Raw genomic sequence first — 18307 nt, forward strand, 5'->3', positions numbered from 1 at the left:
ATATGGCAGAGTATGAGGCCAGTTGGGTGTTGCACAATATGGCAGAGTATGAGGCCAGAAGTGGTGTGGCACAATATGGCAGAGTACCAGGTCAGGAATGGTGTTGCACAATATGGCAGAGTATGAGGCCAGTAGGGTGTTGCACAATATGGCAGAGTATGAGGCCAGAAGTGGTGTGGCACAATATGGAAGAGTATCAGGCCAGTAGGGGTGTGGCACAATATGGCGGAGTATCTCTAACAACAAGTAGGTGACTGTCTCATCCACGAAGAAGTGGGGCTGGTCCAAGGTCAACATGGTGGGAACAACCATTGAAAGAGAAGGACCCGTACGGGGGCACGGACAGAAATTAAAATTTGACAGGTGTTCTAGTCTCACTCCACTTTGTTCCAAACTAGCTTTTAGTTATACTTTAAGCCCTGATGAAAGGGGTGCATTCATACCCTGAAGTGCCATGTCCTTGTCATGTTTTATCTCAAAATAAACTCTTCATTGTCTAAAAACAAACTTGGAGCTCCAGTAAATTTTTTTGGACAACTTGTTATTTTTTCACTGTTTTTAAGATGTAAGATCTCCCCTCCATCACACGGGGAAGCCATAGTTGTTCATCACATATGCAGCTGCATTTTCTATTCATACATCTTAAGATGCCCCCTTTTACACATAACACTGTTCTACTTGAAACCTCTGCTTAACCTGTTGCCACCCACATACCACATGCAGTTGGGTGGGCTTTAACATGTTAGCATCCACACACCACACTTATGCGTCACTGGGCAGCCAAGGTTTCTGTGCTGAGAGAGCGCCAACTGCAGGCACACAAACTGAGCTGTCAAAGACCACTCTCCATGTGTGACCATTGCCACTCAACAGAGGTGGATGTATCGATTGACTTCTGTTAAACAGACCTGTTAGAAAAAGGTGCTTGATCAGTGGCTGCATGATCTTTGTATTCGGACAATGAAGGAGTATCCCCTCTGTCAGAATACAATAGGGCAGCTGGAAGGATCCCTCCATCCACCTCGATTATGTAGAAGGGGGAATCAGTTCAGTGTTTGTTCAGTCCGTTGACTGCACCAAAAAACGTATACAGCTTTAGATTTCCCCCCCTGCAGATACAGTCAGGTCCATAAATATTGGGACATCGACACAATTCTAACATTTTTGGCTCTATACACCACCACAATGGATTTGAAATGAGAAGAACAAGATGTGCTTTAACTGCAGACTGTCAGCTTTAATTTGAGGGTATTTACATCCAAATCAGGTGAACGGTGTAGGAATTACAACAGTTTGCATATGTGCCTCCCACTTGTTAAGGGATCAAAAGTAATGGGACAGAATAATAATCATAAATCAAACTTTCACTTTTTAATATTTGGTTGCAAATCCTTTGCAGTCAATTACAGCCTGAAGTCTGGAACGCATAGACATCACCAGACGCTGTTTTTCATCCCTGGTGATGCTCTGCCAGGCCTCTACTGCAACTGTCTTCAGTTCCTGCTTGTTCTTGGGGCATTTTCCCTTCAGTTTTGTCTTCAGCAAGTGAAATGCATGCTCAATCGGATTCAGGTCAGGTGATTGACTTGGCCATTGCAGAACATTCCACTTCTTTCCCTTAAAAAACTCTTTGGTTGCTTTTGCAGTATGCTTTGGGTCATTGTGAAGCGGCGTCCAATGAGTTGTGAAGCATTTGGCTGAATATGAGCAGATAATATTCCCGAAACACTTCAGAATTCATCCGGCTGCTTTTGTCAGCAGTCACATCATCAATAAATACAAGAGAAGCAGTTCCATTGGCAGCCATACATGCCCACGCCATGACACTACCACCACCATGCTTCACTGATGAGGTGGTATGCTTAGGATCATGAGCAGTTCCTTTCCTTCTCCATACTCTTCTCTTCCCATCACTCTGGTACAAGTTGATCTTGGTGTCATCTGTCCATAGGATGTTGTTCCAGAACTGTGAAGGCTTTTTTACATGTCGTTTGGCAAACTCTAATCTGGCCTTCCTGTTTTTGAGGCTCACCAATGGTTTACATCTTGTAGTGAACCCTCTGTATTCACTCTGGTGAAGTCTTCTCTTGATTGTTGACTTTGACACACATACACCTACCTCCTGGAGAGTGTTCTTGATCTGGCCAACTGTTGTGAAGGGTGTTTTCTTCACCAGGGAAAGAATTCTTCGGTCATCCACCACAGTTGTCTTCCGTGGTCTTCCGGGTCTTTTGGTGTTGCTGAGCTCACCGGTGCGTTCATTCTTTTTAAGAATATTCCAAACAGTTGTTTTGGCCACGCCTAATGTTTTTGCTATCTCTCTGATGGGTTTGTTTTGTTTTTTCAGCATAATGATGGCTTGCTTCACTGATAGTGACTGCTCTTTGGATCTCATCTTGAGAGTTGACAGCAACAGATTCCAAATGCAAATAGCACACTTGAAATGAACTCTGGACCTTTTATCTGCTCATTGTAATTGGGATAATGAGGGAATAACACACCCCTGGCCATGGAACAGCTGAGAAGCCAATTGTCCCATTACTTTTGGTCCCTTAAAAAGTGGGAGGCACATATGCAAACTGTTGTAATTCCTACACCGTTCACCTGATTTGGATGTAAATACCCTCAAATTAAAGCTGACAGTCTGCAGTTAAAGCACATCTTGTTCATTTCATTTCAAATCCATTGTGGTGATGTACAGAGCCAAAAATGTTAGAATTGTGTAGATGTCCCAATATTTATGGACCTGACTGTACAGTATAAAACCTTTAGAAGGCAGGTGCAGGGGCGGACTGACCATTTGGAAACTCAGGTACTGCCTGAGGGCCCGGGGTCAGTAAGGGGCCCCATGAGATTCCCCTGGTACCTTTTTCATAGGCTTTTTTGAGTTTGGGCAAGGACACAGGGGCCCCATGATCCCCTATTGCCCGGGGGCCCCATGAGTCCGTTCCTGAGCAGGTACAGCATTGGAAACATTTTGACCTGCTAGATTTTTTTTTTTTTTCAGTTTTCAATACCATTTTGATTGTAATGAAGAGGTAATAAAAGATTTTTAATGTAAGCTTTGGATGTATTGCTCAAGTATTGCTTTGATTGTCTTTGTAAATGAGGGAAACAGATGGTGCACTCCTGCAGTCAGAGATTAGCCTCAATAGCAGCGAACTGATGTTTTTTGTATATTTGAAAAAAAAATTAAAAATTCCCAGCATGTTTATCAGCCACCCTGCAAAAAAAACGCAATCAACCCTGTTTAACAATTCACAATAAAAATAGAGGGTTTAGTTGCACACATTTGCAAATATATGTGTGGGTCGCAGTGCCCATGCCAAGGCACCACTGTGTAGTGCGGTCCTAACTATAATTTTAAAAAAGGAAAATAAAAAAATTGGAGCACATATAGCAGTGAATTGATTAAGGGCAGGTTTGCCTGGAGGGAGCCCACTCCTCTCTAAAGGCACAGTGACGCCCAGCAAGAGCACCATAGCAGCTGAAGGCATCCAGTGCATTCCTGCACCAAATTCAATCAACTGTAAAAAAAAAAGTTAGATGCATCTCTCTGGAAAAGAACTGTTCCTGCGGGAAAATACATTTATAAATACACTCGTCATCCATTCACATGAGATAAGACAACAGCAACCACCCCAAATTATCCTTTGTAGTATTGTGCACATGGAAGGGCAATGCACACCTCAAACAAAAATTTCCCAAAACACCTTTTGTATGTTTGAGATGTGCGTCGTCCTTCCATGTGCACTCTATTACAAAGGCTAGTTATAGGTTGGGGGTGGTTGCCACTTTTTTGTATAGCTGGTTGAACTGGATGTGGGGATGCACTGGATGCCATTTTCTCCGAAAACACTGAGTTCTGAAAATCGCCATTGTTGCCTAATTGGTGAAAATGTTGTAGTTCCTATTGGGCTGATTGATAAAGGAGATATTTGAAAATGAGCAGGTCCTTACTTCGCTCCTGTAATTCCATGTCTTATTATCAGTTTGCTTCATTTTTTTTGTTTGTGTTTTTCTTTCAGATAAAGAGGAGAAGGAAGAAGAAGGATCAGAGGAATCTCCAAAATCCGAGGTGAGGGTCTTACAGCTTTTAGAAACAAAGGAATTGCTTGTGACCAAAAGGCGAGATATAGTTCACTGTCATTTACTTTCTATATGAGCAATTGATATGGAAACCCAGTACCTGACACCTTAAAAAAAAAACAAAAAAAAAAACACAACATGTCTCTGCCCATTTACTACCTCACATAATAAGTGCTGCTCCATTGCATTGTTGAAAGTGGGGGAGGGGGGGATTATGCAATTGTTGTAAATGTCCATTTTACCTACAAATACTGCTTAGTGAAGTTCTTTAGAAAACAGAAACGGTGAATAATTCATATGGAGCTCTGTAGGGAATGCTTGCAGTACATCCTGAGATCACAGCAATTTATCCTCATAGTATAGGGCCTTTTTTTATGGCCGTTTTACATATAAGCTCCGCTTAATGTGAGTTTTTCTAGAGTATATATTTAATGCACATATATATTTATATATTATCAAAATAATTGCATGTCTTTTCACCTATTCCACTGCAGTATTTTGCCTGATTTGCTACAGGCTATGAATAACAAAGCCCAAATATGTAATTCTGATGATGCTTTACATCAGGATCAAGCCCTAAACACCAGGCCTTGAATAATGATTTTTTGTAAATATTAATCTGAAGGGGATAGTCTTCAGCAAGCATTTACAGAACTATTAACTAGCTTTGGGCAAGTTTTTGAATCTCGTAAAACCCCTTTCAACTCCTTTCTGGGAGTGCTGACTACAGATGGCCATGGGAGTGATATGGCTCCAAACAAGCTTTTGACATACTTAAGCAGGCAATGTTGAAGTTTTTTTGAGGTTTGTAAAAAACTTGTTTGAAAGAAAATGAAAGGTGATTAAAGGAACCGGTGGGCTCAGCAGACTTTCTAAAGTAGGCCGAGGTCCAGAGAACAGACACTTCCGAGTGATCTGAAGGGCTCACCAAAAGCTGGGGCTTTCTATTATGCAAATACGGACCCATTGCTTTTATAGTTGAGTTCTGGCTCACATCCTCCTGTTAGTTGCACCTTCTAATGGGCCAGTGTGGATGCCCAGAACATTTGGTGGACTCAAGCACAACCATAGAAGCTGTGGTCTTTGTTTGGATAAAGAGCACCCTGGATTGTGGGAAGTTAATCCCCAAAGGTGAGTGGACACTTGGGAGTGCCTGCTTTGGAGGTGAGCACATAGATTTACTTTAAAGGAACCCTGCACTTGGAGAAACACAGATATTGCATTATGTTGAGGGCTGAAAATGCTGCTTCCTTGGTTGTCGGTCACCCATAACAAGTATGCAGACCAGGAGTTCTGATTCCCCTGGTTGTGTACTTTTTACCAGTCATTGATTCAAAATGTTGAAGCAATAAAGAATGGGAGAGTAAAAGGAAAGTGTTGAAGATAGAGACAGCCAGGCAGACAGAGGTCAGGAGTGACATATTTCCATCATCACAGTTATCTGAGGTTTACCAAAATCTACTGGTGGTTCATGAACTGCTTTGTAAGTGCTTGCTGTAGCTGATACTCTCCAAGCAAGATTGAACAATGGCCATGTATTTAGGGCTTAGGATAAACTGATACAGTTTTTAGATGAAAGCTCTATATACTGTACATGTGAAGATATCTATAAAATGGATTTTACTGGAGAACTCTCATCTTGGCCATTATGTGGCTCATAGCACACTTCTAAAATGGTGAAACTGGCAGAATCCAAAATATCAGTTTTGGATTTTTAGAAGTAGGCGTGAGTGTGTTGGGGTTGAGTTTGCTATGACTGATCTTGGGTATGTGGCACTGATTGTATGTTACATCCCATTGAGCAGGGATATCGGCGCCGTCTACGTGGAGGCTTGGGCTGGGAGTCGGGACTGCGTCAACGGCCAATGCCGAGGCTTCCATTCCAGGCTGGAGACCCTTATTACGTCAGCAAGAGGAAGAGGGATGAGTGGCTGGCCAGGTGGAAGAGGGAGGTAAGGAGGTCATCTGCATTTCTTTTGCAGTCCATGCCGGTATTTTGTAGTCTCTGAAAAATTACTTTTCCAAAAATTTAATTTGTCATATATTGTGGCTTCAGGAGGGGCTGTTGTGCTCAAGCCCCCCCATATGATGTTGCCTTTGGTGTCTCCGCTTATGGCTGAAAGCATACCTTTGGACCCATAAAACTTTATAAATGGACACTTACACTATATTCCCAGAAGTTTGTGGACACCTGACCATTACACCTACTGTATGGCCAAAAGTAAGTGCATACCCTTCCTGGTAACAGTTTTAGGATGGCCGTTTTCTGCTCTAGCATGACTGTGCTCCTGTACACAAAGTCAGCTCCATAAAGATATGGTTTGATGAGTCTGTTGTGGAGAAATCCTGACCTCAGTCCTACTGAACGTTGGAATGAAATAGAGCACCAACTGCGAGCCAGGTCTCCTTGTCTGACATCAGTGCCTGATCTTGCAAATGCTCTTCCTGTGTAATGGACTCACATTCCCACAAACACAATACAAATTCTCAAGGAAACAATTCCCAGTAGAATGAAGATTGTTATAGGCACAAAGGTGTGGGGGGAGGGGTTACGAGATGTTCAATAAGCTCATATAGATGTGATGGTCAGGTGTCTTCAAACCATATAGTGTACTTCACATGAGGTTGCTGAACTCCGGCTTGGACCTCCTGTAGAGCTCCCTTGGGCCACTCAAAACTCGTTGCTTTGCTGATAGGCCAAAAGTAGGAAGCTTGGGGCAGGAAGGGGTGTATCTGATTCAACGTCCAGGAGGCTAAATGTTGTTTGCATGCCAACATGTGTGTAATGTATAGTGTCAATCTAGAAAGTTTCATGGGCCCACACCACATGAAGTAGTGAAACATTTACACATTTTAGACAAAGATGAAAACTTACCAAAAAAAGTCTAAACTCGATGTAATGATGAAATTAGTGTAACTAAAAATGTAATGCTTTCATTACTCTTTCTTTCCCGGTCATCTGGTGCACTGGATTGTTCTTTTCTGACGCTAAGCCATTTTCAAATCTGGTCCCATGATCCTCAATTTAGGCTATCCATGGAAGTAACTCAGTTTGGACATGCATGCTACTGCTGGTAGAGTGTACACTGTGTACTCTGACACAAGGGGGTTATTTACTAAAACTGGAGAGTGCAAAATCTGGTGTAACTCTGCACAGAAACCAATCAGCTTACAGTTTATATTGCCAGAGCCTAAATGAACAAGTTAGAAGTTGATTGGCTAATATGCACAGCGGCACCAGATTCTGAGTGCTCCAGTTTTAGTGAATCTACACCAAAGAATCTGAGCACATTAAATTGGCCAGTGTTGTACTAAACTCACAAGATAATACCCCTGCAAACTCACTGATTAGTTAGCTGCAAAGGGTGCCCACCACTGAAATTTACCCCTCCAACATTGCCTTCCTTCTGTAACCCACCACTGAAATTGCCCTTCCTCTATACTGCCCCTCCAATGTTGCCTTCCTTCTGTAACCCACCACTGAAATTGCCCTGCCTCTGTACTGCCCCTCCAATGTTGCCTTCCTTTTGTAACCCACCACTGAAATTGTCCTTCCTCTGTACTGCCCCTCCAACGTTGCCTTCCTTCTGTAACCCACCACTGAAATTGTCCTGCCTCTGTACTGCCCCTCCAACGTTGCCTTCCTTCTGTAACCCACCACTGAAATTGCCCTGCCTCTGTACTGCCCTTCCAACGTTGCCTTCCTTTTGTAACCCACCACTGAAATTGTCCTGCCTCTGTACTGCCCCTCCAACGTTGCCTTCCTTTTGTAACCCACCACTGAAATTGCCCTTCCTCTGTACTGCCCCTCCAATGTTGCCTTCCTTCTGTAACCCACCACTGAAATTGTCCTTCCTCTGTACTGCCCCTCCAACATTGCCTTCCTTCTGTAACCCACCACTGAATTTGCCCTTCCTCTGTACTGCCCCTCCAAGGTTGCCTTCCTTCTGTAACCCACCACTGAAATTGCCCTTCCTCTGTACTGCCCCTCCAACATTGCCTTCCTTCTGTAACCCACCACTGAATTTGCCCTTCCCCTGTACTGCCCCTCCAAGGTTGCCTTCCTTTTGTAACCCACCACTGAATTTGCCCTTCCCCTGTACTGCCCCTCCAAGGTTGCCTTCCTTCTGTAACCCACCACTGAATTTGCCCTTCCCCTGTACTGCCCCTCCAAGGTTGCCTTCCTTCTGTAACCCACCACTGAAATTGCCCTTCCTCTGTACTGTCCCTCCGACATTGCCCTCCTCCTGTAACCCACCACTGAAATTGCCCTGCCGCTCTATTGATACGGGCAATATTTCATCGAATCCCTCTGTACATGTTTAATTGCTCAGAATAAATTGCTTACAAATAATGCATGATTTATGAGCATAAATTACACTTGAAGGAATTCTAATATTTGCTTTAAGTCCCTTGGAGGTTTCCAGTTAGTTTTGCTTTTTATGTTCCGTCAGTTTGTGTAATGTCATGTGGCTTTTGAATGCTGGATTGTGCTTTGAAAACCTTTATAAAACTTTAGAAAAGCATGAATTAAAATGGATTTACATTAACATGGCATATTTAACATCCGTAGCCAACCATACTTGTCACAGTCAGCGCCATTCTAGCAGGCGTTACTAATTTTAACATCACTAATCAATCGGTGAAGGAACAATCAAGAACCTGAATTCCTAATGGAAAATATAGGTAGCCAAAGTCTTCCTATACCGGTGGCACATGTAATTAATTATACAAGGGACATTATTAACCTGCATAGTGGAATTAATTACATAGGGGACTTTATTAGCCTGCTTGAGATTTGGCTTTGTGTGCCTCCAGGGCACAGTGCACATCTGACCATCACACCTAAACTATATGGCCAAAATGATGTGGACTCCCTCCCAAATGACTTGATTCGGGTGTTTCCATTTAAGGGTGCTGTTAACACTACAGCATACAATTGTGCTCAAAAGTTTGCCTCCCCTTGGAGAATTGGTAATATACAGTATGTACCATTTATAAAGAAAACGTGAGTGAGCAGGCAAAACACATTTCTTTTATTTCTTATGGGAATCATATTCTGTAACTGTAGGTCATAACAGAATGGTCCAATCATAAAATAAAACATGGCAACAAGTAAACAAAGGAAATGCCCCCTGTTGAATAGTCTGCATTCCCTTAGGCAGGCCATAGATGGACCATTTATCGGCCGATAAACGAAAAATCAGTTTGCCCCATTGCCGATGCTGCCACCAATGTCCACAAAAAATGGCCATTTTTTGCGGATTTTTCAGCGTGACCAATAAAACTAAATGAGAAGATCCGTGAAAAATGGCCGACGGGCTGACCCCACTAACGGCGTGAATATCAGCCGATTTTTCGTGCAGACAAAAATTCGGCCAATAAACGACCCGTCTATGGCCTGCATTAGTTCTTAGTCCTGTGTATGGCCCCCTTTGGCATCAATGGCGGCATGCCATCTTTTGTAATAGTTGTCTATGAGGCCCCAAATTCTTGCAGGTGGTATAGCTGCCCATTTGTCTTAACAAAAAAGACCTCTAGGTCATGCAAAGTCTTTGGTCGTCTTTCATGAACCGCATGTTTGAGATCTCCCCGGAGTGGCTCGATGATATTAGGGTCAGGAGACTGTGGTGGCCACTCCAGAACCTTCACCTTTTTCTGCTGTAACCATTAGAGGGTTAACTTGGCCTTGTTCTTGGGCTCATTGTCATGCTGGAAGGTCAAAGAGTGTCCCATGCGCAGCTTTCATGCAGAAGAATGCAAATTGTCTGCCAGTATTTTCATATGTTGCATTCATCTTGCCATCATTTTTCACAAGATTCCCTATGCCTTTAGAGCTCACACACCCCTAAAACATCAGTGAGCCACCACCATACTTCACAGTGGGGATGGTATTCTTGTTGCTTATGGCCTGGTTGACCCCTCTCCAAACGTAGCACTTATGGTTGTGACCAGGGGCGGACTGACCATTTGGAAACTGCCCGAGGGCCCGGGGTCAGTAGGGGGCCCCATGAGATGCCCCTGGTACCTTTTCCATAGGCTTTTTTGAGTTTGGGCAAGGACACAGGGGCCCCATGATCCCCTATTCCCCGGGGGCCCCATGAGTTGTCAGTTCGCCCCTGGTTGTGACCATCAAGCTCTATTTTGGTCTCATCACTCCAGATTACAGTGTGCCAGAAGCTGTAAGGTGTGTCAAGGTGTTGTCGGGCATATTGTACCCGGACTTTTTTGTGGCATTGGCATGCAGCTCATTTTTCATTGCCAATATTTGTCTCTGATTTATAGCACATTTACTTGCTGTTTCAAATTGATTTTATTAAAAGTAATAATAAATATATGTTTAATTATCTATACTTGAATTCTTGAGAGTAGGTGTGTAAATTGGAGTAGGCTGGTAAGGACCCCAGTGCATTACTTTCCCCAGGGGCCCATGATGCTATTAAAATGCAGTTTTTCCAACGGATACATTCATGCAAATGGCTGTTCAGTAATGTTGGGTGCTGCAGTGAGAAAGAGCTGGGAACCGCAGACAGTCAAAGAAGAACGTCACCAGCATACCACAGAATCCTCAGAAGGGTCCAAAGCTTTATTTAGTGGTCACATAAAACATACAGCGGCAGTGTTTCGAAGCCACACAGGGCCCCTTTGTCAGGCAAGTGAAGGCAAGTCACTTGCCTGACGAAGGGGCCCTGCTTGGCTCCGAAACGTTTCCACTGTATCTGTTATGTGACCACTAAATAAAGCTTTAGATCCTTCTGAGGATTCTCTGATATGGTGGTGACGTTCTTTTTCCATGAGGCTATTAGGATAGTCCTGCTCATCCAACATCAGTACATGACTCCTTTTGGCTAGATGGGAACAAATTCCCCCAGACATGCTCCATAACAGCCTTTCTCAAACAGGGTGCTCAGGTACCTTGAGGTCTCTTCAGGGAAGCCTTGGCAAAATATCTAAAAATTGCCCAAAACGTATACGAGCCAGCAGGTGGAACAAACCTGCCTTTTAGTCACAGGTTTTCATTGTGCACCATTATGACCTTCTAGCCTCTGGCATCCTGACAACCAATGACCTCATCAGTTGATAAGGAGGATGTCAGCTGCCTGCACAGCATCCTAGTTTGACCCTCCCCTGCCCTTCTCCATCAGTGCTGTGGGTCACATTAGCTCAGTTAAGGGAGAAAAATTGATGGGAGAAGAGAAACATTGGAATACTAGTCAGTACCAGTGTGCAAAAGTGTATTTGCTTTGGAAGAAGAAATCGCCTCTAACGTCGGGTGTCCCACATGTGTGGGTGTTGCTGTGTAATATAAAACTATTAGAATAATTCTTCACATTTTAGAATGAGGTGCCCTTTTAGAATGATGGACAGTCTTCAGGCACCCCATTTTTCAAGACTGTCCATAATTTTAAAGGGTGCCTCGGGACTGTCCATAATTTTAAAGGGTGCCTTGGGACTGTCCACAATTTTAAAGGGTACCTTTGGGATTGTCCATAATTTTAGAGGATGCCTTGACTGAAAAAGGTTGAGAAACACTGCTCCATAATTTTGTGGAGAGCCTTCCCAGAAGTCTATGGATAATTGGAATGCCCAACCAGTTCACATAGGGCTGATGATTGGGTGTCCACAAAGTTCTGATTGTCCATAATTTCAAAGGGTGCCTCGGGACTGTCCATAATTTTAAAGGGTGCCTCGGGACTGTCCATAATTTTAAAGGGTGCCTTGGGACTGTCCACAATTTTAAAGGGTACCTTTGGGATTGTCCATAATTTTAGAGGATGCCTTGACTGAAAAAGGTTGAGAAACACTGCTCCATAATTTTGTGGAGAGCCTTCCCAGAAGTCTATGGATAATTGGAATGCCCAACCAGTTCACATAGGAGTGATGATTGGGTGTCCTCAAAATTCTGACTGTCCATCATTTTAAAGGGTGCCTCGGGACTGTCCATCATTTTAAAGGGTGCCTCGGGACTGTCCAGAATTTTAGAGGATGCCTTGGGACTGTCCATAATATTAAAGGGTTCCTCGGGACTGTCTGTAATTTTTGAGGGTGCTTCGGGACTGTCCATAATTTTGGAGGGTGCCTTGGAACTATCTGTAATTTTGGAGGGTGCCTTGGAACTATCTGTAATTTTGGAGGGTGCCTTGGAACTGTCTGTAATTTTGGAGGGTGCCTTGGAACTATCTGTAATTTTGGAGGGTGCCTTGGAACTGTCTGTAATTTTGGAGGGTGCCTTGGAACTGTCTGTAATTTTGGAGGGTGCCTTGGAACTTTCTGTAATTTTGGAGGGTGCCTCGGGACTGTCTATAATTTTAGGGGGTGCCTTGACTGAAAAAAGGTTGAGAAACACTTCTCCATATTCCTGTGGAGAGCCTTCCCAGGACGTCTATGGATCAATGGAATGCCCCACCAGTTCACATAGGGGTGATGATTGGGTGTCCACAAAATTCTGACTGTGTAAGTATGTACAATACAAATGTGTCCAAGCAAGCGATGTGACCACAGGATGCTCTGTTTATTAACCCTTGACACTCTTTCTCCATGCAATACACAGCAGGCTTTGTATTCCGAAGGTGATTGTTGCAGTACATGCTCCAGCACATCACAAGTCGCTTCATACACAACACGTAAAGCACAAAAAGGCACAAAACGCTTTTGCTGATGTGATGATCAGTGTCCGTATAAATATTCTGTGCACCTCCAGTACTTCCACACTGCCATCTCCATCCTTGTCATTCATTTATGCTGCTGTTGGATTTAGTGTCTGTGGGTTGTCAGCGGGTGGTAATTGCTGTTTAACCCCTTCCTCCCTCCTAAGGCGATCCTCTTTCCCTTCCACGTATGGCTGACAGCTCAGTCTGGGATCCCCGGCGTACAATGAATTGGTGATGCAGACACGGTTCTGGCGTCTCCCTGGCAACCGGGGCCAGGCACCAGGCTTGCCGGCATCAAGGTGGCTTTTTATAGAACAGCGAGCTGCCAATCAGACCCGGGAATCTGATTGCGGCTGGCTCGGGAAATGATATTAGACATTTCTGGTTTTACTGTCTGTTTTACGGGGTAAAACAAGGTGATCTGACAGTTTTTTTCCCGGGATTACATAAAGTGAACTCGTGCTTTTCCCATGCTGGGCATTTTAATGGCACCATCATCAGCTGTTCATACTTCCCTTTCCTCCCTGCCACTACGTTCACCCAGGGAAGAATACATGGTATACTCCCCACCCCACCCAGGGCTGGCACCGGAGAATGACCACAGGGCACATTGTACCTCCAATGCGTGGACGCCCTCAATATTGAAGAAATAATAGGAAGGGGTACAGAAGTCGTTTTGGGGACGTCCCCTCATGGAACCAATCACTGACTGACCCCATCACTGATGCTGATTTAGCTAGGAAACAAGTTAAAGGGAATTCCACTATAATTGTCCAGGGGCAAGGAGGATTGTGGGCTGCCCCTGTGGCGACGTTGCCTTAGGGACAGTTCACACCATAGAAACGCAGTCCACATGCATCCTGGATGCGGTTCTGCATGTGCATTTTTGACGCGTTCCGATTTATTTTTTTCCCTCTTTCATTTCTTCACTTTAAATAGGGACATGTGCGTTCCGGTGCGTTTTTGATGCATTCTGGTTCCTTTTTTTCCTCTCTCTTTTTTTTCAAGTTAGGGACATGTGTATTCCGGTGCATTTTTGACGCATTCCCGTTCAATTTTTTCCCTCTCTCTTTTTCTTCACTTTAAATAGGGACATGTGCGTTCCGGTGCGCTTTTGATGCATTCTGGTTAATTTTTTTTCTTTCTGTTTCTTCACTTTAAATAGGGACATGTGCATTCCAGTATATTTTTTGGTGCATTTTGATGTGTTCCGTGCATTTCTTATACGTTTTACCGCATTCTAGTACAGTTCTGTGCAGGAAAAATGCAGCCTGTTCTACTTTTTTTTTCTGCAACTGGAATGCACTGGAACTGCAAACACTGATGTGAACTATGACACTGACAACCAAATAACCTACTTTCTATGCAATTTGGATGCAGGAAAAAAAAACCTGACACACATGTAGTGTGAACTGGCCCTTAAAGTGTTACTAAACCCAGAACCCTGCATTCACTATATCCGGTCTCCCCAGACCCTGCATTCACTATATCCAGTCTCCCCGGACCCTGCATTCACTATATCCGGTCTCCCCGGACCCTGCATTCACTATATCCGCTCCCCCCGGACCCTGCATTCACTATATCCGCTGCCCCCGGACCCTGCTTTCACTATATCCGGTCTCTCCGGACCCTGCATTCACTATATCTGGTCTCCCCGGACCCTGCATTCACTATATCCGGTCTCCCCAGACCCTGCATTCACTATATCCGGTCTCCCTGGACCCCGCATTCACTGTATCCAGTCTCCCCGGACCCTGCATTCACTATATCCGGTCTCCCCAGACCCTGCATTCACTATATCTGGTCTCTCCGAACCCTGCATTCACTGTATCCAGTCTCCCTGGACCCTGCATTCACTATATCTGGTCTCCCCGGACCCTGCATTCACTATATCTGGTCTCTCTGGACCCTGCATTCACTGTATCCAGTCTCCCCAGACCCTGCATTCACTATATCCGGTCTCCCCGGACCCTGCATTCACTATATCCAGTCTCCCCAGACCCTGAATTCACTATATCTGGTCTCCCCGGACCCTGCATTCACTATATCCGGTCTCCCCGGACCCTGCATTCACTATATCTGGTCTCCCTGAACCCTGCATTCACTATATCCGGTCTCCCCTGACCCTGCATTCACTATATCTGGTCTCCCCAGACCCTGCATTCAATATCTGCTCTCCCGGGACCCTGCATTCACTATATCTGGTCTCCCCAGACCCTGCATTCAATATATCCGCTCTTCCTGGACCCTGCATTCACTATATCTGGTCTCCCCGGACCCTGCATTCACTATATCTGGTCTCCCCGGACCCTGCATTCACTATATCTGGTCTCCAACAGTACACAGAACAAGGAAATGCAATTATTTTATAAATTATGAACTGCCAAATACCTTTTGTTATCAGCAGTATATAGCAGTCTTGTGACTTTCATCAGTTGTAGGAGGAGTTTTCATTCTCCTCTGACAGTCCTATGAGGCTGCATGACCCCTGACCCTGTGTCTGGACAGCTCTGATTGGCCCTGTGCTGATCACATGCACTCTCCCAAGAAAAAAAAAACCCTCTAGCAATACACACTAAACTGAGCATGTGCAGAGTGACTTCTAGAGCTCTGTACTATCAGCAGATGGATTGGGGGCAGTAGAAGAAGGGGAAGAGCGTTTAACACAATACAGAGGATTAACCCCTTAGGTTCCACAATAAGTATAACAAGTATGGTTTACTGCGTATACAGACTGATTGTACTGTTGTGGGTTTAGTAACAGAGCATTTCTTATTAGGTGCTTGATTAATACACATACACAGCCCTTTATATTCTTTATTAGAGTAGCGAGGAGCCTAAGAGCTGGGGGTCCCTGATTGAGCTATGTAATGTATGACACTGCTGGAATCAAGGACTGGCTATAGAGAAAAGATTTGGGCAGTAGCACCTTTTTTTTTTCTTTTTCTTTCTTCTTGTTTAGCCAAGTACTTCAGAGGAATACTGTGGATTCTAGGAATTTAAATAGTTTCTGGAGATTCCAGTGCCTTCTTCTTTGTCCTTTACATCAATATGTGCCTCAATGTATCTGGAGATAGACATGTATTATTCCCTTGCCGCACGTTTGTCAGATGGCTTTTGTACCGTGTTGGAAAAATTCATAAAAATCATTGGAAATGAAAAGATTTGGACAGGAGCCATTATACACTATCTGCTGGAAAAGAGGTTTCTTTATTATTGACTGGGGCATTGCTTTGATTAACCGGGACTACATCAGAAGGACAGAAGCCTAGGACAACGGCAGAAAAAAATACAAATGGTCCATCATGTCTGTGCTTTGATTTATTTATTTCTAACCTTTTTGTCTGAATATAGATCCATGTTTATTCCAAGCATGTTTAAGCACTTGAGCTCCCTTCATGACCAGGCCATTTTTTTTGCTATTCGGCACTGCGTTCCTTTAAATGGCAATTGCTCGGTCATGCAACACTGTTCACAAATTAAAGTTATATAAATTGTTTCACACAAATAAAGCTTTCTTTTGGTGGTATTTAACCCCTAGACGCCAAGCGCATGCAGATAATGCGCCTCTCGGAGTCTGGGCCTTGACGCCAAGTGGCTGCATGTTTGCGTGCCATTAGAAAATACATATGTGCTGAGAGTGCGCTTCCACTACATATGTCTGTGACTCACGGAAAGATCCCAATATCCCCTTGCGATCGGGACCTTTTCCGATCATGTGACCACTGTGACAGTGAATAGCGGCGGTCACATGACCCTAAACCCCTGCCCGCCTCCCGGCTTCTGGAACGCTTAACCACTTCCCGTCCGGCCCATGTATATAAACGGTTGGACAGGAGCAGTGCAGGGGCGGGTTGCCGTTCATAAACGGCACCTGCCATTTTAGCCCGTGTGCGCTCCCTGGGAGCGTGCGGCACCGCGCTCTGGTGCCTGCTGTGTCCAGAGAACACCGATCGCTGTAGGGGATCTCTGTTTGAGGTCCCAATCATGTGATCACTGATTGGCCAATCAGTGATCACATGAATAGCAGTAAGCAAGATGTCACTTCCTGACATCATTGCTTACTACTTGTGAAATCTGTGAATGATCACAGAGATCACATGGTACCATGTGACAAGCTGTGACCAATCACAGCTCGCACAGTATTTCTCAATGGCTGCAAGAATGCAGCCAGAGAGAAGGAAATATTATTGCTTTTTCAGCCTTTATGGGTGTAAAAGCAATCAGCATAAAAGTAAAAAAAAAAATCTTCATCACCCCCCATAAGTAGTACAGTGTCCCTATGGTGACACTGTACTGCTAGGGTGACAGTATGTTAAAAAAAAAAAAAATAATAATATAAAAAAATATAATAAACATTTATTTATATAAAAAAAAATCCCAATGGTGAATAAATACCACCAATATAAAATGTTGTCTGTCTCAAAAAAATGCTAAAAAATTCATATGGGTAGAGTGTTGGCGCAATTGTCATTCAAAGTGTGACAGCGCTGAAAGCTGAAAATTGGCCTGGGCAGGAAGGGGGTTAAAGTGTCTGGACTTGAAGTGGTTAAAGGGCCGGGAGGCACTGGCACAAAGGGGTTAATCATCACTGGGTTTTTTATTTTTTTTATCATAAATGAAAAAAGACCAATAATGTTGAAAAAAAACACAATATTTTCAACTTTCTGTTATAAAAATGTATCCTAAAAATGCAAATTTCTTCATTAATTTAGGCCAAAATGTATTCTGCAACATGGATTTGGTAAAACAAAAACCCAATAAATGTATATTGTTTGTGAAAGTGAGTCTAAAAACGATGGTGCATATCTGAAAATTGATCATTCCTGACGGCTGATCTCACTTCTTGAGGCCCAAAAAACACCAGGGCAGTACAAATACCTCTCAAATGACCTCTCTTTGGAAAGCAGACAGTCTGGGGAATTTAGTAAATGGCATGGTGAGTTTTTTTTTAAATTTTATTTTTTTGTCACAGTTTTTTTGAAAATGAAGAAATCAAATCTTTTTTTTCCACAATTTTTCTTTTACATACTGTCACCAGTGCAGTAAGGCGTCATCATATGACTGGTGTGGTGGTTATCAGGGATACTGACTGCTGACATGGGAAAAAAAAGTAAACTTTTTTTAAAAACCTTTTACCATACATAGTGATACTGTACTACTCTGGAGGGGGTGATCAGGGAGATATATATATATATATATATATATATACACACACAACTGAGCCTGCACATGCTGTATAAATTCACATACTGATGACTGACTCACTACCTCAGCTGGAAATCTGTGCCATGCTACAACTACTCTTATGGTAAAAAAATTATTTTCTAAGGTTAGTTTTGAACTTTCCTCCTGATAGTTTAGGTCATGTCCTGTGTTCCTGATCTCCATTTCATATTGAAAATACTGAACCTTATCCATGCCCTTCATACATTTAAAGTTTTAGTCATGCTCATGTTTCAGTCTTGTCACCATTTTTGTTATCTGTCTGTGGACTCATATCAATATCTTTTGGTAAGTGAGGTCTTCAACTGGACACAATATTCTAAATGAGGTCTATCTAAAGA

At 43.5% G+C, this 18307-nt stretch overlaps 1 protein-coding gene across 1 annotated transcript in view; it reads left to right on the top strand.

Annotated features, from left to right (window-relative positions):
* LOC149439394 (DNA (cytosine-5)-methyltransferase 3A-like) overlaps window positions 1-18307 on the top strand; it is a 449390-nt gene that overhangs the window by 270556 nt on the left and 160527 nt on the right. Inside the window, exons 5-6 of the mRNA XM_089659024.1 lie at window positions 4029-4078; window positions 5895-6041. Of these exons, the coding sequence (XP_089515150.1) occupies window positions 4029-4078; window positions 5895-6041 (197 nt within the window). The remainder of the gene's footprint in view (window positions 1-4028; window positions 4079-5894; window positions 6042-18307) is intronic.

The sequence above is a fragment of the Staurois parvus genome, unplaced genomic scaffold, assembly GCF_062004578.1.
Source record: "Staurois parvus isolate SC_StPar_1 unplaced genomic scaffold, SC_StPar_1.0 ptg001130l, whole genome shotgun sequence".
In the NCBI taxonomy this organism is placed as follows: Eukaryota; Metazoa; Chordata; class Amphibia; order Anura; family Ranidae; genus Staurois; species Staurois parvus.